This window comes from Leuciscus leuciscus (assembly GCF_965113295.1).
Source record: "Leuciscus leuciscus genome assembly, chromosome: 14".
Classification (NCBI taxonomy): Eukaryota; Metazoa; Chordata; class Actinopteri; order Cypriniformes; family Leuciscidae; genus Leuciscus; species Leuciscus leuciscus.
This window is the reverse complement of record NC_138738.1, coordinates 13,026,330-13,042,947: the sequence shown is the minus strand read 5'-3', so window position 1 is coordinate 13,042,947 and position 16,618 is coordinate 13,026,330. Positions and strand designations below refer to the sequence as shown.

Sequence of the window (16,618 nt, the reverse complement as noted above, 5' to 3'; positions counted from 1 at the left end):
TATTCAACAGGAACACGTTAAATTGATCAAAAGTGACAGGCTTTTATAATGTTGCAAAATATTTCCATGTCAAATAAGTGCTGCTCTTTTGGACTTTCTGTTTCAAAAAACAACGCAAGAAGTGCTCAAAATACGAAGTTCAGGCATTATTCAGAGTAGCATAAGCCCGATAAGCGAGAATAAAAAAAATAAAAAAAATATATATATATATATATATATATATATATTTTTTTTTTTCTGTAAATTCTCGCTTATCGGGCTTATGCTACTCTGAATAATGCCTGAACTTCATATTTTGAGCACTTCTTGCGTTGTTTTTTGCCTCTTCACGATGACTTGCTTAATTTAGTCCCAATTTGTAAGTCGCTTTGGACAAAAGCGTCTGCTAAATGACTAAATGTAAATGGTTTCCACAAAAATATTAAGTAGCACAACTTGTTTTAACATTGATAATAATAAGAAATGATTTCTTGAGCACCTAAACTATGACTTATCAAATTTTCATGTTCTGATAATTGCTGAAGCTTTTATCATGGTATATGTAAAAAATAAATGTTCTTTATTGGCATTGATGGTTCCATGAATAACCTTTAACATCCATGAAACCTTTCCATTCCACAAAAGGTTCTTTAGGCTAGTTCTTTTAAGAACTCTTCACTGAAAGGTTCTTTGGGGAACCAAATGGTTCTTTTGCCAAAAAAAAAACAAAACAAAAACTAAGACCGTAGAAGAAACATTTTTGTTTCCCCAAATAACCTTTTGATGGAAACAAATTAATAAAAGAACCTTTTTTTTTCTTCATGCAAAAAATATTTTAATAATCATTCTAAATAACCTTTTCCACTATAAAGAACCTTTTGTGCAATTAAAATGTTCCATGGATGTTAAAGGTTCTTCATGGTAGGGGTTGCACAGAGTTGACCAGTTGAGTTTAAGAGTTTAATGCTCTGCCATGACACTTTAAGCTTGATGCCAGCTAGTCGCTGATCATGGCCTATAGAGGGCGCAACAGGAGAAGAAGTCTTTGAGGTCCACTTTTACTCTCTGTTTCCAAACAGTTAAAATTACAGATAAATGCATACTCCCAGAGCACTATAAACCGCTCATTGTACACGTAAGTTAATCGCCATTCTAAAAGAATGCGCTGCTGTATTGTAACGCAGTAAACACACACACACACACACACACACACACACACACACACACACACACACACACACAGACAGACAGTAGCTTGCACATCACATGCAGATCACGTGCACATAGTAACATTCAGGAACGCAGAAATGTATTGTTGACACTGTTCTGTGATTTATCAATAAAATAGCTTCTAGCAGCATATATTTCTTAACTAAAACCCACAGCTTCACTATTAGTAGAGACGCTGCCAGGTAGAATTTATTCACACACAATCGCTCTCTCACTAATGCATTTAAACTTTTGAGTAAGAATTAGGACAAATATAGACTATTTTAAAAGTTACAATTGTTGCTATACTCTCCTCCTGATCTTTAAATATGTCAATGCTGTTCTATTTATATTACAGAAGTATTATAGAAAATGCTTCTAAAACCCCTTGTTTTGGGATCTGGTTGTTTCTAATTTCCAGTTCGCTGTATAACTTGATTTATTTTTAAGCTGCTTTGTCTCTTTCCACACCCTCAAATAGGATCTTTCATATGCCTATCTATCAAATGCTCCATCAGAGCTTTCTCTAGTGTAATTAGCTTTGATAGTATGCATTTCCTCCTTATTAATCTGCTCCATTCTACTCCTTACGTCTTTTTAAGATGAATTGCTTGCAAATACAGAGCAGGTTTGACTTCAGCTGTTGCATTGAACCTGTTTGGCTCACGGTAGTATTTTTTTCATGTGGAATCAGGTTGACATGCTTTGCCTCACACGATGGAGACACCTGCTAACGTGCTGGACAGATGGTAATGTTACAGTAGTTGTGTCTGCAGTGTGTGTGTGTGTGTGTGTGTGTGTGTGTTTGTGTATATATATATATATATATATATATATATATATATATGTATATATGTATGTCGTGCTCAGAATTAATCATACCCCTGGTTAATATGATAAAAAATGGCAGTAAAAAATAAATCTGCATCGTTTATCCTGATCTTTTATTAAACAAATTGGCAAAAATCGAACCTTTCATTGAAGTAAAAGAATTGAAAGTGGGGGGGAAATCACATTATGAAATAAATGTTTTTCTCCAAAACACGTTGGCCACAATTATTGGTACCCTTTTATTAAGTACCTTTTTGCAATCTCCTTTTGCCAAGATAACTGCTCTGAGTCTTCTTCTATAATGCCTGATGAGTTTGGAGAACACCTGACAAGAGATCAGAGACCATTCCTCCATACAGAATCTCTCCAGATCCTTCAGATTCCCAGATCCATGTTGGTGCTTCTTCTCTTCAGTTCAGCCCACTCATCAGGTCAGGGAACTGGGTAGGTCATGGCAAAAGCTTCATTTTGTGCTCCCTAACACATTTTTGTGTTGATTTTGATGTTTGTTTTGGATCGTTGTCTTGATGGAAGATCCAACCACGGCCCATTATAAGATTTCTAGCAGAAGGCGTCAGGTTTAGATTTTTTTATCTGTTGATGTTTGATAGAATCCACAATGCCATGTATCTGAATAAGAAGTCCAGGACCTCCAGCAGAAAAATATGCCCACAACATTAAAGATCCAATGGTATATTAAATTGTACACATGGGGTACTTTTTATCCTTGTGTGCACCAAACCCATCTAGCGTGTTTGCTGCCAAAAAGCTATTTTTTTAGTTTCATCTGACCACAGAACCCTGTGCCGTTTGAAGTTCCAGTCGTGTCTGACAACAGAATATGCTGGAGTTTGTTTTTGGATGAGCAAGGAGCATTTTTCTTGAAAACCTCCCAAACAACATGTGGGGATGTAGGGGTTGGATTTTTATTTAATTTTTTTATAGGCTTTCTGACCCCAAGACTCAACTAATCTCTGCAATTCTCCATCTGTGATTATTGAAGAGTCTTTGGCCACTCAAACTTTCATCCTCACCATCCATTAAGACAATATAGACACACATCCTCTTCCTGGCAGATTTGTAACATCTTTAGTTGATTATAACTTCTTAATTATTGCCCTGATGGTCAAAATGGGGATTTTCAATTCTTTAGCTATTTTCTTACAGCCACTTTCTATTTTGTGATGCTCAACAATCTTTTGCTGCACATCAGAACTATATTCTGTGGTTTTACTCATTGTGATGGATGATTAAGGGAATTTCGGCCTTTGTGTTTCCTCATATTTAAACTCCTGTGAAACAAGAAGTCATAGCTGGACAATTTCATGTTCCTAGTCACCCTGGTGTGCTAAAAAAAAGGTAAATATTAATGGGAATATACTTCAGAGATATTTTATTCATAAAAAATTCTAGGGGTATCAATAATTGTGGCCAACGTGTTTTGGAGAAAAACATTTATTTCATAATGTGATTTTTTCCCCCCCACTTTCAATTCTTTTACTTCAATGAAAGGTTCGATTTTTGCCCATTTTTTTGAATGAAAGATCAAAAGGATAAACGATGCAGATTTATTTTTTACAGCCATTTTTGATCATATTTACCAGGGGTATGATTAATTCTGAGCACGACTGTATATTATAATATATCGATCACACAGGGTTCACACAGGTCCTTGAAAGTTTGTATCTGGAAAAAAAAAATCAAGGCCCTGCCCTGGAAAGTTCTTGAAAATAAGCATACATACAGGATACAGGTCCTTAAAAGTGCTTGAATTTAATTTGTGCAAGAAATTTTTTGACAGATGAAAACTGTAACAATGTGTCTGATAAGGTACGACGTAACCTTGCTCTCACTTGAAATGTGTCCCAACATTAAGTCCTTGAATTTGAGGGTATTGGACCTGGAAAGTCCTTGAAAAGTCCTTGAATTTGAAGTTAACCAAGGTGTGGGAAACCTGGGCTGTCAGGGACTTTCTGCTCTACCACCCCTTCTGTCCCTGAAGAACAAGAGATGCTGCCAGTAAAGTGTTGTAATTGTGTTTTGCTTTGGTGCACTGTGATGTATTCAACAGTGCTGGGGAAGACAAACACTAAGCTGCATTAGCTGGATTCTGATTGGATGGGTGACATCCGAGGTCACTCATTGTCTTTGCCGGATTCTAAACGTAATGCTAGCCCAAATACTAATGCCCTACACATGCTCATTTAAGCCTTGCTGCACACAGCAGCATGTGTGTATGTGTGTTTCTTTGTCCTTCAAGTAAACTAGCTTCTGTATGTTGAGTTTAGTGCTGGAAGTCAGGCTCTCGGGATTTGTGTGTTGTTGTCTCACACACACACACACACACACACACACACACACACACACACACACACACACACACACACACACACACACACACACACACACACACACACACACACACACACACACACACACACACACACACACACACACACACACACACACACACACACACACGATTACTCCTCCCCTAAGTGAATTCACACCTCTTCCCTCTAAATCAGGTTCACTGCAGGCATTAGGCTTGCTGCTATACTGAGATATGAGATGCTTTGTTTTAAACATGATTAAAACAACATTAATACAACCATTTTTGATTTCTTCTCACCTGAGCTGTGAATGGCATGTGACTTATGATTCTCAAACCACAGGAATTATGTCATGACGCTGACGGCACTGCAAGAACCGAATACACGGTTTCTTTTTTTTCTTTTTTGGCCATTAATGGAGGAATATGCTTCTTGTAGCCAGATTGTAGTCAGTAGTTCTGGGATTGGAAGTTAAATGTTTTTCTGAACAGAAACTGTTTTTTTCCTGAGGCTTCCTTTCCAAATGGTACCCGCCTACCCGGATAGAATTAAATTAAGGAATGAGTTATTTTTTTTAAAACAATTAATTTTTATTAATGTAATATTGCATATTATATAAATTATATATTATTATATTTTAAATTGTTCAATCAGTTTTTTCAAAAACACCTGCAGTTTTAACTAAACTTTTTTTTTTTTAATACTTCTGACAAAATTATAAGAATAAGGACAACTGATGTTTGATAAACAGCATAGCCTTCTTGGTTACAGAAGTACCATAATTTAGCACCGGACATGTGAACTATTACCCTCATGAGTACACACAAGCAAATATAACATATATGGGCAACATGAAGTGGTGCAATTCCAATAGTTTTTTCCGTTAGTGTGAAAAATGATTTGGTTTCGTGTAAAAACTAAGAACATGGTAACTTTATTAACCGGTTAGCAGAATTCAATAACATATTCACTCTGGACCAATTAAAAGAGATTTTTCCTCTTCCCTACATTGTTCAGCACAAAATGTGTTTGTTTTTGTTTCCTCAAGCTATTTGTGGTGTAGCCTAGTTATGGTATCTACCAGAGATGGGACCATGTCACACATGTGCAAGTCTCAAGTAAGTCTCAAGTCTTAACCTTCAAGTCTCAAGTATTTTTTTCTTGGGCAAGTCAAGTCAAGTCCTGTAGTAGGTCAAGTCAAGTTCAAGTCAAGTCACCTTATTATTGTAATTTTACCTGCAGAATCTGTGAATCTAATAAAGTGAAAAGACAAGATATAAGTAGCCTAACTGTCAGTAAATTACAATAATTTGGATTTGCATTGTAAATACTCATGTTCAGTAAAATACATCATGGAATCAAACAAAATTGTAACTTCATAAAATTATTTATTTTTCACTTCTGCCAACAGTGTTTGAAATGTTTTAAATTGTCAACATTGAGTCCATAAAACAAATAACAGCTTAACATCCAACAGACTCCTCTCTGAACACCTCCCTCTCTCTCTCTCAAACACAGTTTACGTACAACATTAAACTTTGTTACATTTCTCCTCTCACTCTCACACACTCACTCTCACACTCTCACTCTCTCTCTCTCTCTCTCTCTCTCTCTCTCACACACACACACACACACACTCACTCACTCATTCTCTCTCTCTCTCTCCCTCTCTCTCACACACACGCGTTTTTTTTTCCGTTTTTTCTCAGGGCCTACAGAGACGCGTTTTTTTGACCGCCTGCTTATGGGGCGGGCAGCTAGCGGATCGTTAGGAAAGATTAGATGAATGTGATCATTTATATTTGGGCCTTTTTTGGGCCTGAAATCGCTGATAAAACCTTAATGGCTACTTTAGCTATTATTACATTAGCTAACTACCAACTAACCAGATAACATTAACAAATTGACAAGCACTTACTGGGCAGAATGTCTGTTGATGTTGCATGTCTTGCAAAGCGCTGTTCGTCTTTTGCCATCTTGTGAATAATTCTTGAAGCCGAAAGCGATGACCCTCGGTACCCCTCCGGCTGACATGTTGATGTGATATCTGATCTAAGTGGGCGTGGTGTGCGTAAGGTACGAGAGGGCATGACTGATGATAGTTTCATGATCCAGTCATGACAACGCTATTCTCAGCCTGCGCTCCAGCTGGGTAATCAACTTGATTTTTAAAAAATAATTTATTTATTTTATATTCAAACTGAAAACATGATGTGATTAACACTCAAGTCATTCAAGTCATCATGTCTCAAGTCAAGTCAAGTCCCGAGTCTTTAACTTCCAAGATTGAAGATTTTGTACTCCTGGATAAGTTGACTAGGGGGTGTCAGTTAGTGAGGGATGGGTTAGTATGAGGTCAGTTAGGTTAGGAATGGTTAGACTTGGAGGTTGTTTGGAACACACACCCAGGATTGATCCCCTTGGGTGGGCCGCCTCAGGGGAGGGTGTATGGTGTTTAAAGAGCCGAAACACCTGATGATCCTGAGGTACACCACTGAGGATGTGTTCCTTGGATAGATGGGTCGGATGGACTGGATACTATTTTTACCCACTTTGTAGTAAGGATCACACGGGGGGTGGATGGGTCGGGGGTCTAATTGGGCGTTTCCTGTAACGGTACATGCACTAAAAACCAGCCTTCCGGGGGGAAGGGGGCATAGTGGGTGGACATACCTAAAACCTACCACACACAGGGGGGATATGGATGTAGGACTTGGGGTGGAGGGGTCACCATAAACTAGATCTACCCTTTGCGGGAGGAATATTCACTGATTGCTAATAATTTATTTTTTATTCTTTACCGGACGAGCCCGAGTCTTCTTGGCTCCATTATAGGGGGAGGGGTTTTCTGGGGGCTTTTGTAGGGTGATGGAAAGATGGGGTTTGCCAAAACAGGAATACCACAGGCACAGGGATGGTGTGTGGAAAAGAAGGTAGTATGAATAAGAAATAGCGGAAGGGGTGGATCAGTCTCATCAAAAACATGCGCCGGCCAGTGCATCCCTGCGGCTTCCCTAAACCAAACTGGGCAGCCCGGAGTGGCGGTCTGGGGGGAAGGCGTTGTCTCTTCACAACCCTCAAGTGTCAAGTCTCAAGTATTTTATTTTTTGTCAAGTCAAGTCACAAGTCATAAAAATAGCGACTCGAGTCCAAGTCACCAAGTCACAAGTCCCCATGTCTGGTATCTACCAGCAGGGTTAACTGCTAACTAAGCTAACTGGTTCATGCTTACCTGTTAAACCTTGACCCCCTGTCACAGGATCCTGGCTCTGGATTGTGAATGTTTACATGGTGATTGTATTTTTGAAAAAATGACGGAATGGACACAGAATTAATTCTACATATCCACACTACTCGTGTGTTAATTTATTACATTTTGGCCAATTTGATTCTGCTCTTGGGACCATGCACTGTCAGAAAACACTTCAAAAAAGTAGATGTGTACAGGTACAACAGATCATCACTGGGGCAGTGCCCTTAAAGAGACATCTTTGCATTTGATCTATCTTTAAAGGTACATATCAGTTCCTAATATCTAACCTAAGGTACTATTGAACCTTTTAGGGGTAGTTAAGGTACATGAAGTAGTATTGGTACTGCCCCAGTGATGGCCAATTGTACCCCTAAAGGTAAAGGGGTTTTGCATTTATTTTGAGAGTGGGTAAACTGCAGTGCATTTAACACTTTTCATAGTGTTCAAATTCAACAGAAATCAGCAGTTTCCCACCAAATCAGTTCTGTATAGACCTAGCTTTGATTTAAAGTAGTGTATTTTACCTGCTTATTCTGCTATATTGTGTATTTTTTGCCTCTGTTCTTGTTTCTTTAGCCCATGCTGTGTGTGCTGTTGGCTTCCTCTGGCACTTCAGTTCATTAGTATGGAAATACCCTCCAGCAGATTTGACACAGCAGGCTCTCATCTCTTCTCCCTGTCATCACACAGAAACAAATCTGTTCATACTGAGCTTTTAAGAAGAAGAGTGTAATTTCAGTGCCACTGCAAAAAAATTGTTTCCAAACAAGGTTCCCTTTCAGAAAGCCTTTTCCCCCCTCAAACTGTATGAATTGAATGTGTGTGAGTGATTTATCTTCTGTGTGTTGGACAGGTCTGTTGGTGGGTGTTATTTTGCGGTATGGCATTCCCTCCACCAGCTACCATAATAAAACTCCTCCGAGTTGCACCCTGAAGGAAGGTCCTGTCAGCACGGTGCTCCTCAACGTTAGCGGGAAGTTCTTTGAGTACACGCTCAAGGGGGAGATCAACCTTAGAGAAATCCATAGTGTGGAGCAGAATGACATGTTGCGGAAGGTACATCATCAACAATATACACACACACCTATAAAAACACTGCAGAAGAGGCTTGTCAGAGAATGAAATTTCAATTTCATAAAATAAAAAGATTAGATGAAACTCTTAAAAAAAAAAAGTTAAATGAAAATGATTGCTTTTGTAACTAACTGAAATAAAATTAGTTGAAGTACTAAAATAATATAAAATAAATGAAAGCTATATAGAAATATATTAATGACTAAAACTTTAATTAAAATTGAAATGAAAACTGAAAATGTAACAATAAAAGCTGAATCAAAATATTAATAAATACTTCAGAGGCATGTGTTTTTTAAATTGCATTTATTTACATTACAAATACCCCCGCCACAGATCTGATAGTACAACTGCAAAAAGACAGCAGCTCATAGATAAAAATTGTAAATTATTCATTTGAAAGCCTTCCATTATGACAGAAACTAAAAAAGGACACACCCCAACAATGTCTCATCTCAACTTCCTGTTTCAAAAGAAAATACAACAACACAGGATTGGCAATTACAATGTCAAGTGATTTATGACATCTTTAACAAGATTAATAATATTTATTTAAAACGTGTTTATTATATTTTAAATGTTTATTATGCATTTGTTTGTAACAATTACATTTATTTTGTTGCAGGTGACCTTTGACCCAGAGGTGTTCTTCAACATTCTGCTTCCTCCCATCATATTCCATGCTGGATATAGCCTCAAAAAGGTATGAGTGAGATTGTGAGCAGGGTGTTTACCTTTAATTGTTTTAGCTTTCATTTTTCTTGATTAGTAGAGCGTTCATCCGTTAAGGTGCTGCTTTACCTCTTTACATTATGAAATTTTAAGATATGATCTATTCTAAGTCAACCTGATCTCGGTTCTCTTTCCGTTTTTTCCTCAGTGTAAGGTTAACCGCACAAGAGAAGTGCGATACAGACCAGATGCTAAAGATCATGAGTTACTAGGCTGGTCAAACATCTCTTATATTACACTGGCACCTTTTAAATTGTGTTATGATTTACAGTTAATTTGTATTTAACATGGGAAAGCAGATTGTGACCTTTGTATAATTTGTAAAGCCAGATTTGGTTTTAGTGTTTAACGTTTTTGTTCCTCATGTGGCTTACAGTGTTTCTGTGGCCTTTTTATAGAAGCTTTTTGATAGTAAATAGTATTGGCACAAATACCTACACACACAAGTAGTGTACAGAGGCATTGCTTATTATTCTGCCTTATGTTTTTTTTTTAACACTTTCTGGGATAGTTCATCCAAGAAGACATATTTTAAAGTTTTGTTGGCTGGGTGTTTGACACACAGCAGTTTGACGTATTGAACACTGTACTTCTATTCTTCATTGTTTTCATTTGTATCAAATTAACTAGTGTCTGCTCTGACTTTCCATGTAATAAGGGCTCTTAGTCAAAGACATCCATAAAGTATACTCTACTAGGGCTTATAATCACGATTATTTTGCTAAGAAATGGCATTTATGATTATTAAAACTGGCAATGGCAATTGTTCTCATTTGAGAAATTACATTTTATGAGTATTATTGCACTTTCACATTAGCACAAATCAAGAGAACGTCAACTCATACCCAGGGTTTATTTTACCTCATCGAGTTTCCTGATTTATTGTATTTATCAGTCATAACACGCTCTCATTATGAAAACTGTTAAAACCAGAAGCTTCTCAAAAAAAAACTAAAACAGTGAAATTCCTAATATTAATTCCAATCATTCCAAATTATGTTAACGTTTTGCTTTGTGTTGTAGCACAGAGGTTGCATATTAAGTGCATTTATTTAGCAACAACAATTGCAAACAAAATGAATTGAGATTCATGTTTGGATTTATTAGAATTCGTCACTGAGAAGGTTTGCTCGCAGATTTAGTAGCAGCAAACACGTGAAGCAACACAAACAGTATGACACTTTAATTTTAGCAATGGAGCAATATCACAATGGAGATCAATAAATTTGATCTGTTTTTTTCAGATCATATATCAGCAATATTGTGACAATTCTGTTTAATGAATCGAGAGAAAGAAAATGTTTTACACACACTATCATTTTACTGCAGTGTTTATCAGATTAATCTCTTGTTTATGACTTCTGGATGCCAGATAGTATTGTGGTATTTTAGATTGTGCTGAGTGAGCAGGGAGGCCCTGAGGAAGTGAGAGGAACGGCCTTCTGCCAGCTGTGTGTGTTTGAGACAGAAGCACAAGGCTACATTGTTTCCTCTCTTTGTAAAACACTTGACTTTTTTTTGATGAGCTTTACAGAATGGAGGAAACATAAGCAGCTCAAAGATTGTATGAACTTTGCCAGTGTCACACTGAGCATTTATCTTGGTGTGAACAGGCTTTAAAGGGTCACTTCATCCAAAACAGAAAAAATACTGCCCTGAACTATCCCTTTAAAGCCACCACAAAATCTGCTCCTACAGAAAACACCTCTCTTTTTTTTTTCTTCTTTTTTTTTATGTCTACTGTATAGATGTCAACTATAATACGTAACTGATGGGTTTGCATTAGATTTAAGACAATTTACTCTGTAAAAGTGTTTGTTCTCTGATCCTCTTCTTTAGTTTCTTCTTTCTTAGTTTCATTCAGCTCACAGTACTGATTTACGCTCTCGCTATGATAATGGTTTCTTTTCCTGTCAAGAACTGCTATAAATTCTTTCATGAATGATTTCATATTTGATCTCTCTAGCTGTTTGTTTTAATTTAGTTTAGCTGACTGCAATTTAGTTTGGGTGGTAACATGGGTTCATTGTAAACCGACTGGTTTATCTGTATATGCATCTCAGTGATTGCTATCAGTCGCCATCTACTCACTGCACAGTCTCAGAAAGACCACGGTCGGAAGAACAGAAGAAGCCCTTTTGACAGGGAAATTATCTTGTAGTTGCTGCGTTTTGTAGCAACAGTGACTCAGCATCTTGTGACTGATACTCACACAGGAAAAAGATCTGCTCGGTAAATAAAAATAGAAGAATAAGATCTGTCTGTCAAGACCAATTTTATTGATCAGAAGTGATGGTCGATTCACTTTATTTTACAGTGTGTACTTACCCAATAAAGTAACTACGCAGGTTAAGATTAGGTTTAGGGATTGGTTCAGGGTTAATAACTAGTTATAACCCAGTTATTGTAATTGCTATAATAAGTACATATTATTTTTTACATGGGGAACAGGACTTTAAAATAAAGTGCTACCGAATTGACGGAAAACATTAAGTAGGTCAACTGTTTTCAACATTGTCACATAATACTGATTTGGTGCTCAAGAAACATTTTTCAGTGAAGACTGGAGTATTGGCTGCTGAAAATTCAGCTTTGCCATCAGCAATGAAATGCATTTAAAAATATATTACAATGGAAAACTACAAGTTTTATTAAACTGTTACTGTAATAATAATTAAACAATATTGCTGATTTTACTGTATTTTGATCAAATAAATGCAGCCTTGGTGATATGTAATATGGTATTTATTATATAAATTACATACAACATAGTTTGAACCGTTTTCTGGGTTTGACATGCTCTTCTTTGTTCCTCCAGAGACACTTCTTCAGAAACCTAGGATCCATTATAACCTATGCTTTCCTAGGTACTGCCATTTCCTGTTTTGTCATTGGGTAAGTCACTAAGGTTCATAGTATTCCCACTGACCATGGAATTGTGTTTACAGACAGACAGCGGGCGCAGCCAAGACATGCCTCAGAATCTTTCATTTTACAGATGTAACAGAACTATACTAAGGAGTGAACTGTTGTCTACTTTTGATGACTTGTTACAATAGTTGGATGATTTAAGTGAAGTAAAAAAAATACAGAAGTTGATAATGGCCAGTTATAGCATGTAAATATAACACTTTCTTTTATAGATTCATATAAATTTCAACGTAAACTTGTAAAAGTTTGTGTGCAAACCAATAAACCAGGTTCAGGCATGTAATGGAATTTGTGGCAGCAGTAATCAGTCACTATCAGATGCATTTCTTCATTTGCTGCCGGTTGAGCTCCATCTTTGCTCTATCTCAATAGCTTGAGAACACATTTTGTCATTCCATTCTGAATGCCTAAAGGTTTAAAAAAAGATGTTCAAAATATAGTTTAATATGTATTTGGATATGTGTATTTCATGCATATATAGAAGATTTCCATTCTGTTGAAATAATATGGTTAGTATTGCAAGATGCTATTCTAAACATTCTTTATTTGTTTATTTATTTGAAAGAAACCTCATGTATGGTGTGGTGAAACTGATGCAAGTTTTGGGTCAACTGACTGACAAGTTCTACTACACAGACTGCCTCTTCTTCGGTGCCATTATATCTGCCACAGATCCAGGTAATGTCATCTCTCTCTTTGTCCATTTTAGTTTTTCCATCTCTTTGTTCTCTTTCCTAATGGTATAAACTTGTTGTTGTTAAATGTTGAAATTTAGTTTTTCTTAAATGAACTGCTAACATTTGTTTTTATCAAACGGACCTGTAAGTGGAGCCATTTCAGGATTTTTATGCTTAATGTTGCTGATTTTTGTGGTTTTAGTCACAGTGCTTGCGATCTTTAATGAGCTTCATGCTGATGGTGATCTCTACGCACTGCTGTTTGGAGAGAGTGTTATGAACGACGCAGTCTCCATAGTCCTTTCATCGTAAGTCTCCCTTCAAACAGTATCACTTTCTTGTTCCCTTTCTGTTGCTACAAAAAAAAGGGGGAAAAATCACGTGTTTTGTCTGCGGCAGTTGGCGGGACTTCCCAGGCTGCCAGCACAGAGTGTGCTGGGGACATTTTTCACTGTAGTGTTGAATAGTAAAAACTAATGATGCTGCAACGCTAGTGGTATTTCAGGATGGCGCTCTGGCTCCCTCTTTTGGACACAATGAGCTAGAGATAATGCACCTTATTTGTCCCTGTAGTCAGAATATCACAGCAATACTTTGTTGTATTTCGACTTTGCTGGAACAAATGACATGCATATAAATAAAAATAATTGTAAAATAAAATGACTTTGGGTTCACATTATGCTTCGGGTCAGGTCAAAGAATGATTTTATATGTAATATTAAAAATGTATTTTTTCATTGGCTGTATTGGTCATAAATCAGGACAGTCTGTTTTGTCTTTTGTATGAAGGTCAATTGTGGCGTATCAGCCTGCAGGAGCCAACACACACACATTTGATGCCTCTGCCTTCTTCAAATCGGTGGGCGTCTTCTTGGGCATCTTCAGTGGCTCTTTCGCCATGGGTGCAGTCACTGGAGTCGTCACTGCCCTCATATCCTTTTGCATGTTGTCATGAAATTATATTTCTAAATATATCTAGGCTTATGAGTATTGACTGCATATTATGCAGTCAAATTCATGCTCTTTGACTGCATTGTGATGTTTATTCTTTTATTCATTTGCAAAATTAGAAACACAGTTGCAGTATCCTCTAAACAGGATTACTAAATACAGTTTGAATACACATTGTTCAAAAGTTTGGGGTCAGTTAAAAACCCAGCTAGGATGCATTAAATTGATTAAAAGTGACTGTCAAGACATTCAAAATGTTACTCCAAATAAAGGATGTTTTTTATATATTTTTATGTATAATAGAGTCTAGAAAAAACCTTATCACTGTTTCCATACAAATATTAAGCCGCAAAACTATTTTCAACATTGATGATAATAAGAAATGTTTCTTGAGCACCAAATCTTCACAATATTGTTTTTGATCAAATAAATGCACCCTTGATGAGCATAAGATACTTTTATTTCAAAAACATCAAACCCCCTAAACTTTTTAATGTATGTTTTTATACACCGAATATTTTTATACACTCTTTTTTGCACTGATTAGCTAATCAGATATGTGGTTTAAATTCTTAACTTTACCCACGTGACTAAATTCACCAAGCTGCACTGTTTCCCTCTACTGGAGACGGCTCTGTTCTTCCTCATGTCTTGGAGTACTTTTCTCCTGGCTGAAGCATGTGGATTCACAGGTGGGTGTTAATGTGTGTGGGTAATGGAGTGGTTAATCCGCTAGGTAACTCATCAAACTATATTATATATGCAACCCCAAAATTAATGTTTACTGTTGTTGAACATCAACTGGAATAATAGTGTCATAATCTGGTGTTTAAAAGATAATTTAAAGTCCACCCCCTGTGGTTAAAATCATGCTTTTAATGTTATTTATATGTCTGTGTGGCGTTTTTAACATGCGTTAAGACAAACCATGTACAAATTCTTTAGTCAACACCATTGCAGAGCATTTTCTCCTTAAAACTGCAGTGAACCAAAGACAGTCTCAGAATCGCGGTCACAAACTACCTTGTAACCAATCACGTCAATGTGTGATCATCAATGAGTGAATCTCTGAGCTGGTGCGAGTTGAGTGGATGTGGGGCTAATTTGCATGCTAGAACCGCTTATACTAAACGAGGCAAGGGTGTAGAGTTACATTCAAGCTATTTTAAGGCATGAAGAAATTTTAAATGTCAAGGAAAGAATGTTTAAATATGTAAATTTGGTGATCAAAGATGAGTTTTAAGGGATACAATTATTGACTACAGGGGGACTTTAAATTTTAATGTGCTTTATTAGCATGAAAATATTTAACATTCATGGTCGGAGCCGATAGCCTCGTGTGTAGCGCTCCGACATGTAGCGCAGTTGCGCTTCTAGTCCTGGCTTGTGGTCCTTTCCCGATCCCACCACCTCTCTCCCATTTCGCTTTCTGTCCTCTCTCCAGATTTACTGTCAAAAACGGCAAAAATAAATCTTTAAAAAACAAACAAAATACAAATACAAGTGAAATAAAATCCAAAAATTTTAAACTCTGTGTTGCTGTATCAGTTAGGCTAATATTGTTGAACTTTAACATCCTTGATGTGTAAATGTGTGCAGTCATTTGCACTTGTCATTTAATTGTTTTATTGGCCACCTCCAGCCTGGTTTGAAATCGCATCTCATCCTACACTTGGAACCAAAAAGCCACATATGCTGATTTCCTTTACTATTCCAGGTGTTGTTGCTGTGCTGTTTTGTGGAATCACACAGGCTCACTATACCTACAACAATCTCTCGGAGGAGTCGACCAAACGTACTAAACAGGTAAAATATTTTTGCTGTAGTCAAGGGAAAATAAATGAACATTGGATTCGGGTTTTCTGCTTTCATAGCAGCTGGTATAAATCCAGAGTGATATGAACTGTGGCAAAGTTGAAAAAATAAGTTATGTAGGTTTTTTTTTCTTTGGGATGGGAGCCCTGCGTGTTCTACTTCAAAAGATGCTTTGATATACAAGAGGGTCGGTAAGTCGAGGGATAGTGCTAAATGAATTCCCAGCACCCCGTGGTGTCGTCAGAGTGGTGCAATGTGATGAAGCGAGTTGGGGTGCATGCAGTAATTACGACACTCCTATGGTACTGGATTTCTCTCCAGGGGGACAGACTCCCTTTTATCAAAGCTCCAGTCTGTGGGAAGAAGTTATAGACTAGAGTCACAAAAATGTAAGATATTGGCGTCAGCTATATAGCTAACATATGTTGTAAAAGCCATTGTAGAGTATCGAGAGGAGGAGCATGCAATTCTAGTTCAGCTAGGACTTGATCTTAAAAACGTGCCATTTCGTTGAACAACTGTGCGATGGAAAGGTGCAGATGATTTCATGTGTGGTGTGTCTTTTTTTTGCCTTTGCAGTTGTTTGAGGTGCTGCACTTCCTGGCAGAGAACTTCATCTTCTCGTACATGGGCTTGGCACTCTTCACCTTCCAGAATCACGTCTTCAGCCCCATTTTCATTGTTGGAGCCTTTGTATCCTTTGGGCTGTTTACACCTGGTCACGTCATGTGTTTTTACTGATCAGCTAGCTATCTGATTTGTTAAAGCTGTTGCATTTACACTTGGCCACATAAATGTGTCTCCACAAAAATAAATTTGATCTCTATTTGCTA

At 37.2% G+C, this 16,618-nt stretch overlaps 1 protein-coding gene and 1 long non-coding RNA gene across 3 annotated transcripts in view; both read left to right on the top strand.

Annotated features, from left to right (window-relative positions):
• The window catches only part of slc9a7 (solute carrier family 9 member 7), a 42,272-nt gene that overhangs the window by 3,030 nt on the left and 22,624 nt on the right, over nt 1-16,618 (top strand). For both annotated transcript variants that reach the window (XM_082137442.1, XM_082137443.1), the window contains exons 2-10: nt 8,459-8,661; nt 9,305-9,382; nt 12,230-12,306; nt 12,908-13,020; nt 13,222-13,327; nt 13,809-13,950; nt 14,557-14,662; nt 15,688-15,776; nt 16,365-16,478. In XM_082137442.1, the coding sequence (XP_081993568.1) occupies nt 8,459-8,661; nt 9,305-9,382; nt 12,230-12,306; nt 12,908-13,020; nt 13,222-13,327; nt 13,809-13,950; nt 14,557-14,662; nt 15,688-15,776; nt 16,365-16,478 (1,028 nt within the window). The remainder of the gene's footprint in view (nt 1-8,458; nt 8,662-9,304; nt 9,383-12,229; nt 12,307-12,907; nt 13,021-13,221; nt 13,328-13,808; nt 13,951-14,556; nt 14,663-15,687; nt 15,777-16,364; nt 16,479-16,618) is intronic.
• On the top strand, nt 2,033-4,485 carry LOC309474826. The gene is made up of 2 exons (XR_014197434.1): nt 2,033-2,250; nt 3,096-4,485. It is a non-coding gene; the product is annotated as an uncharacterized lncRNA (long non-coding RNA).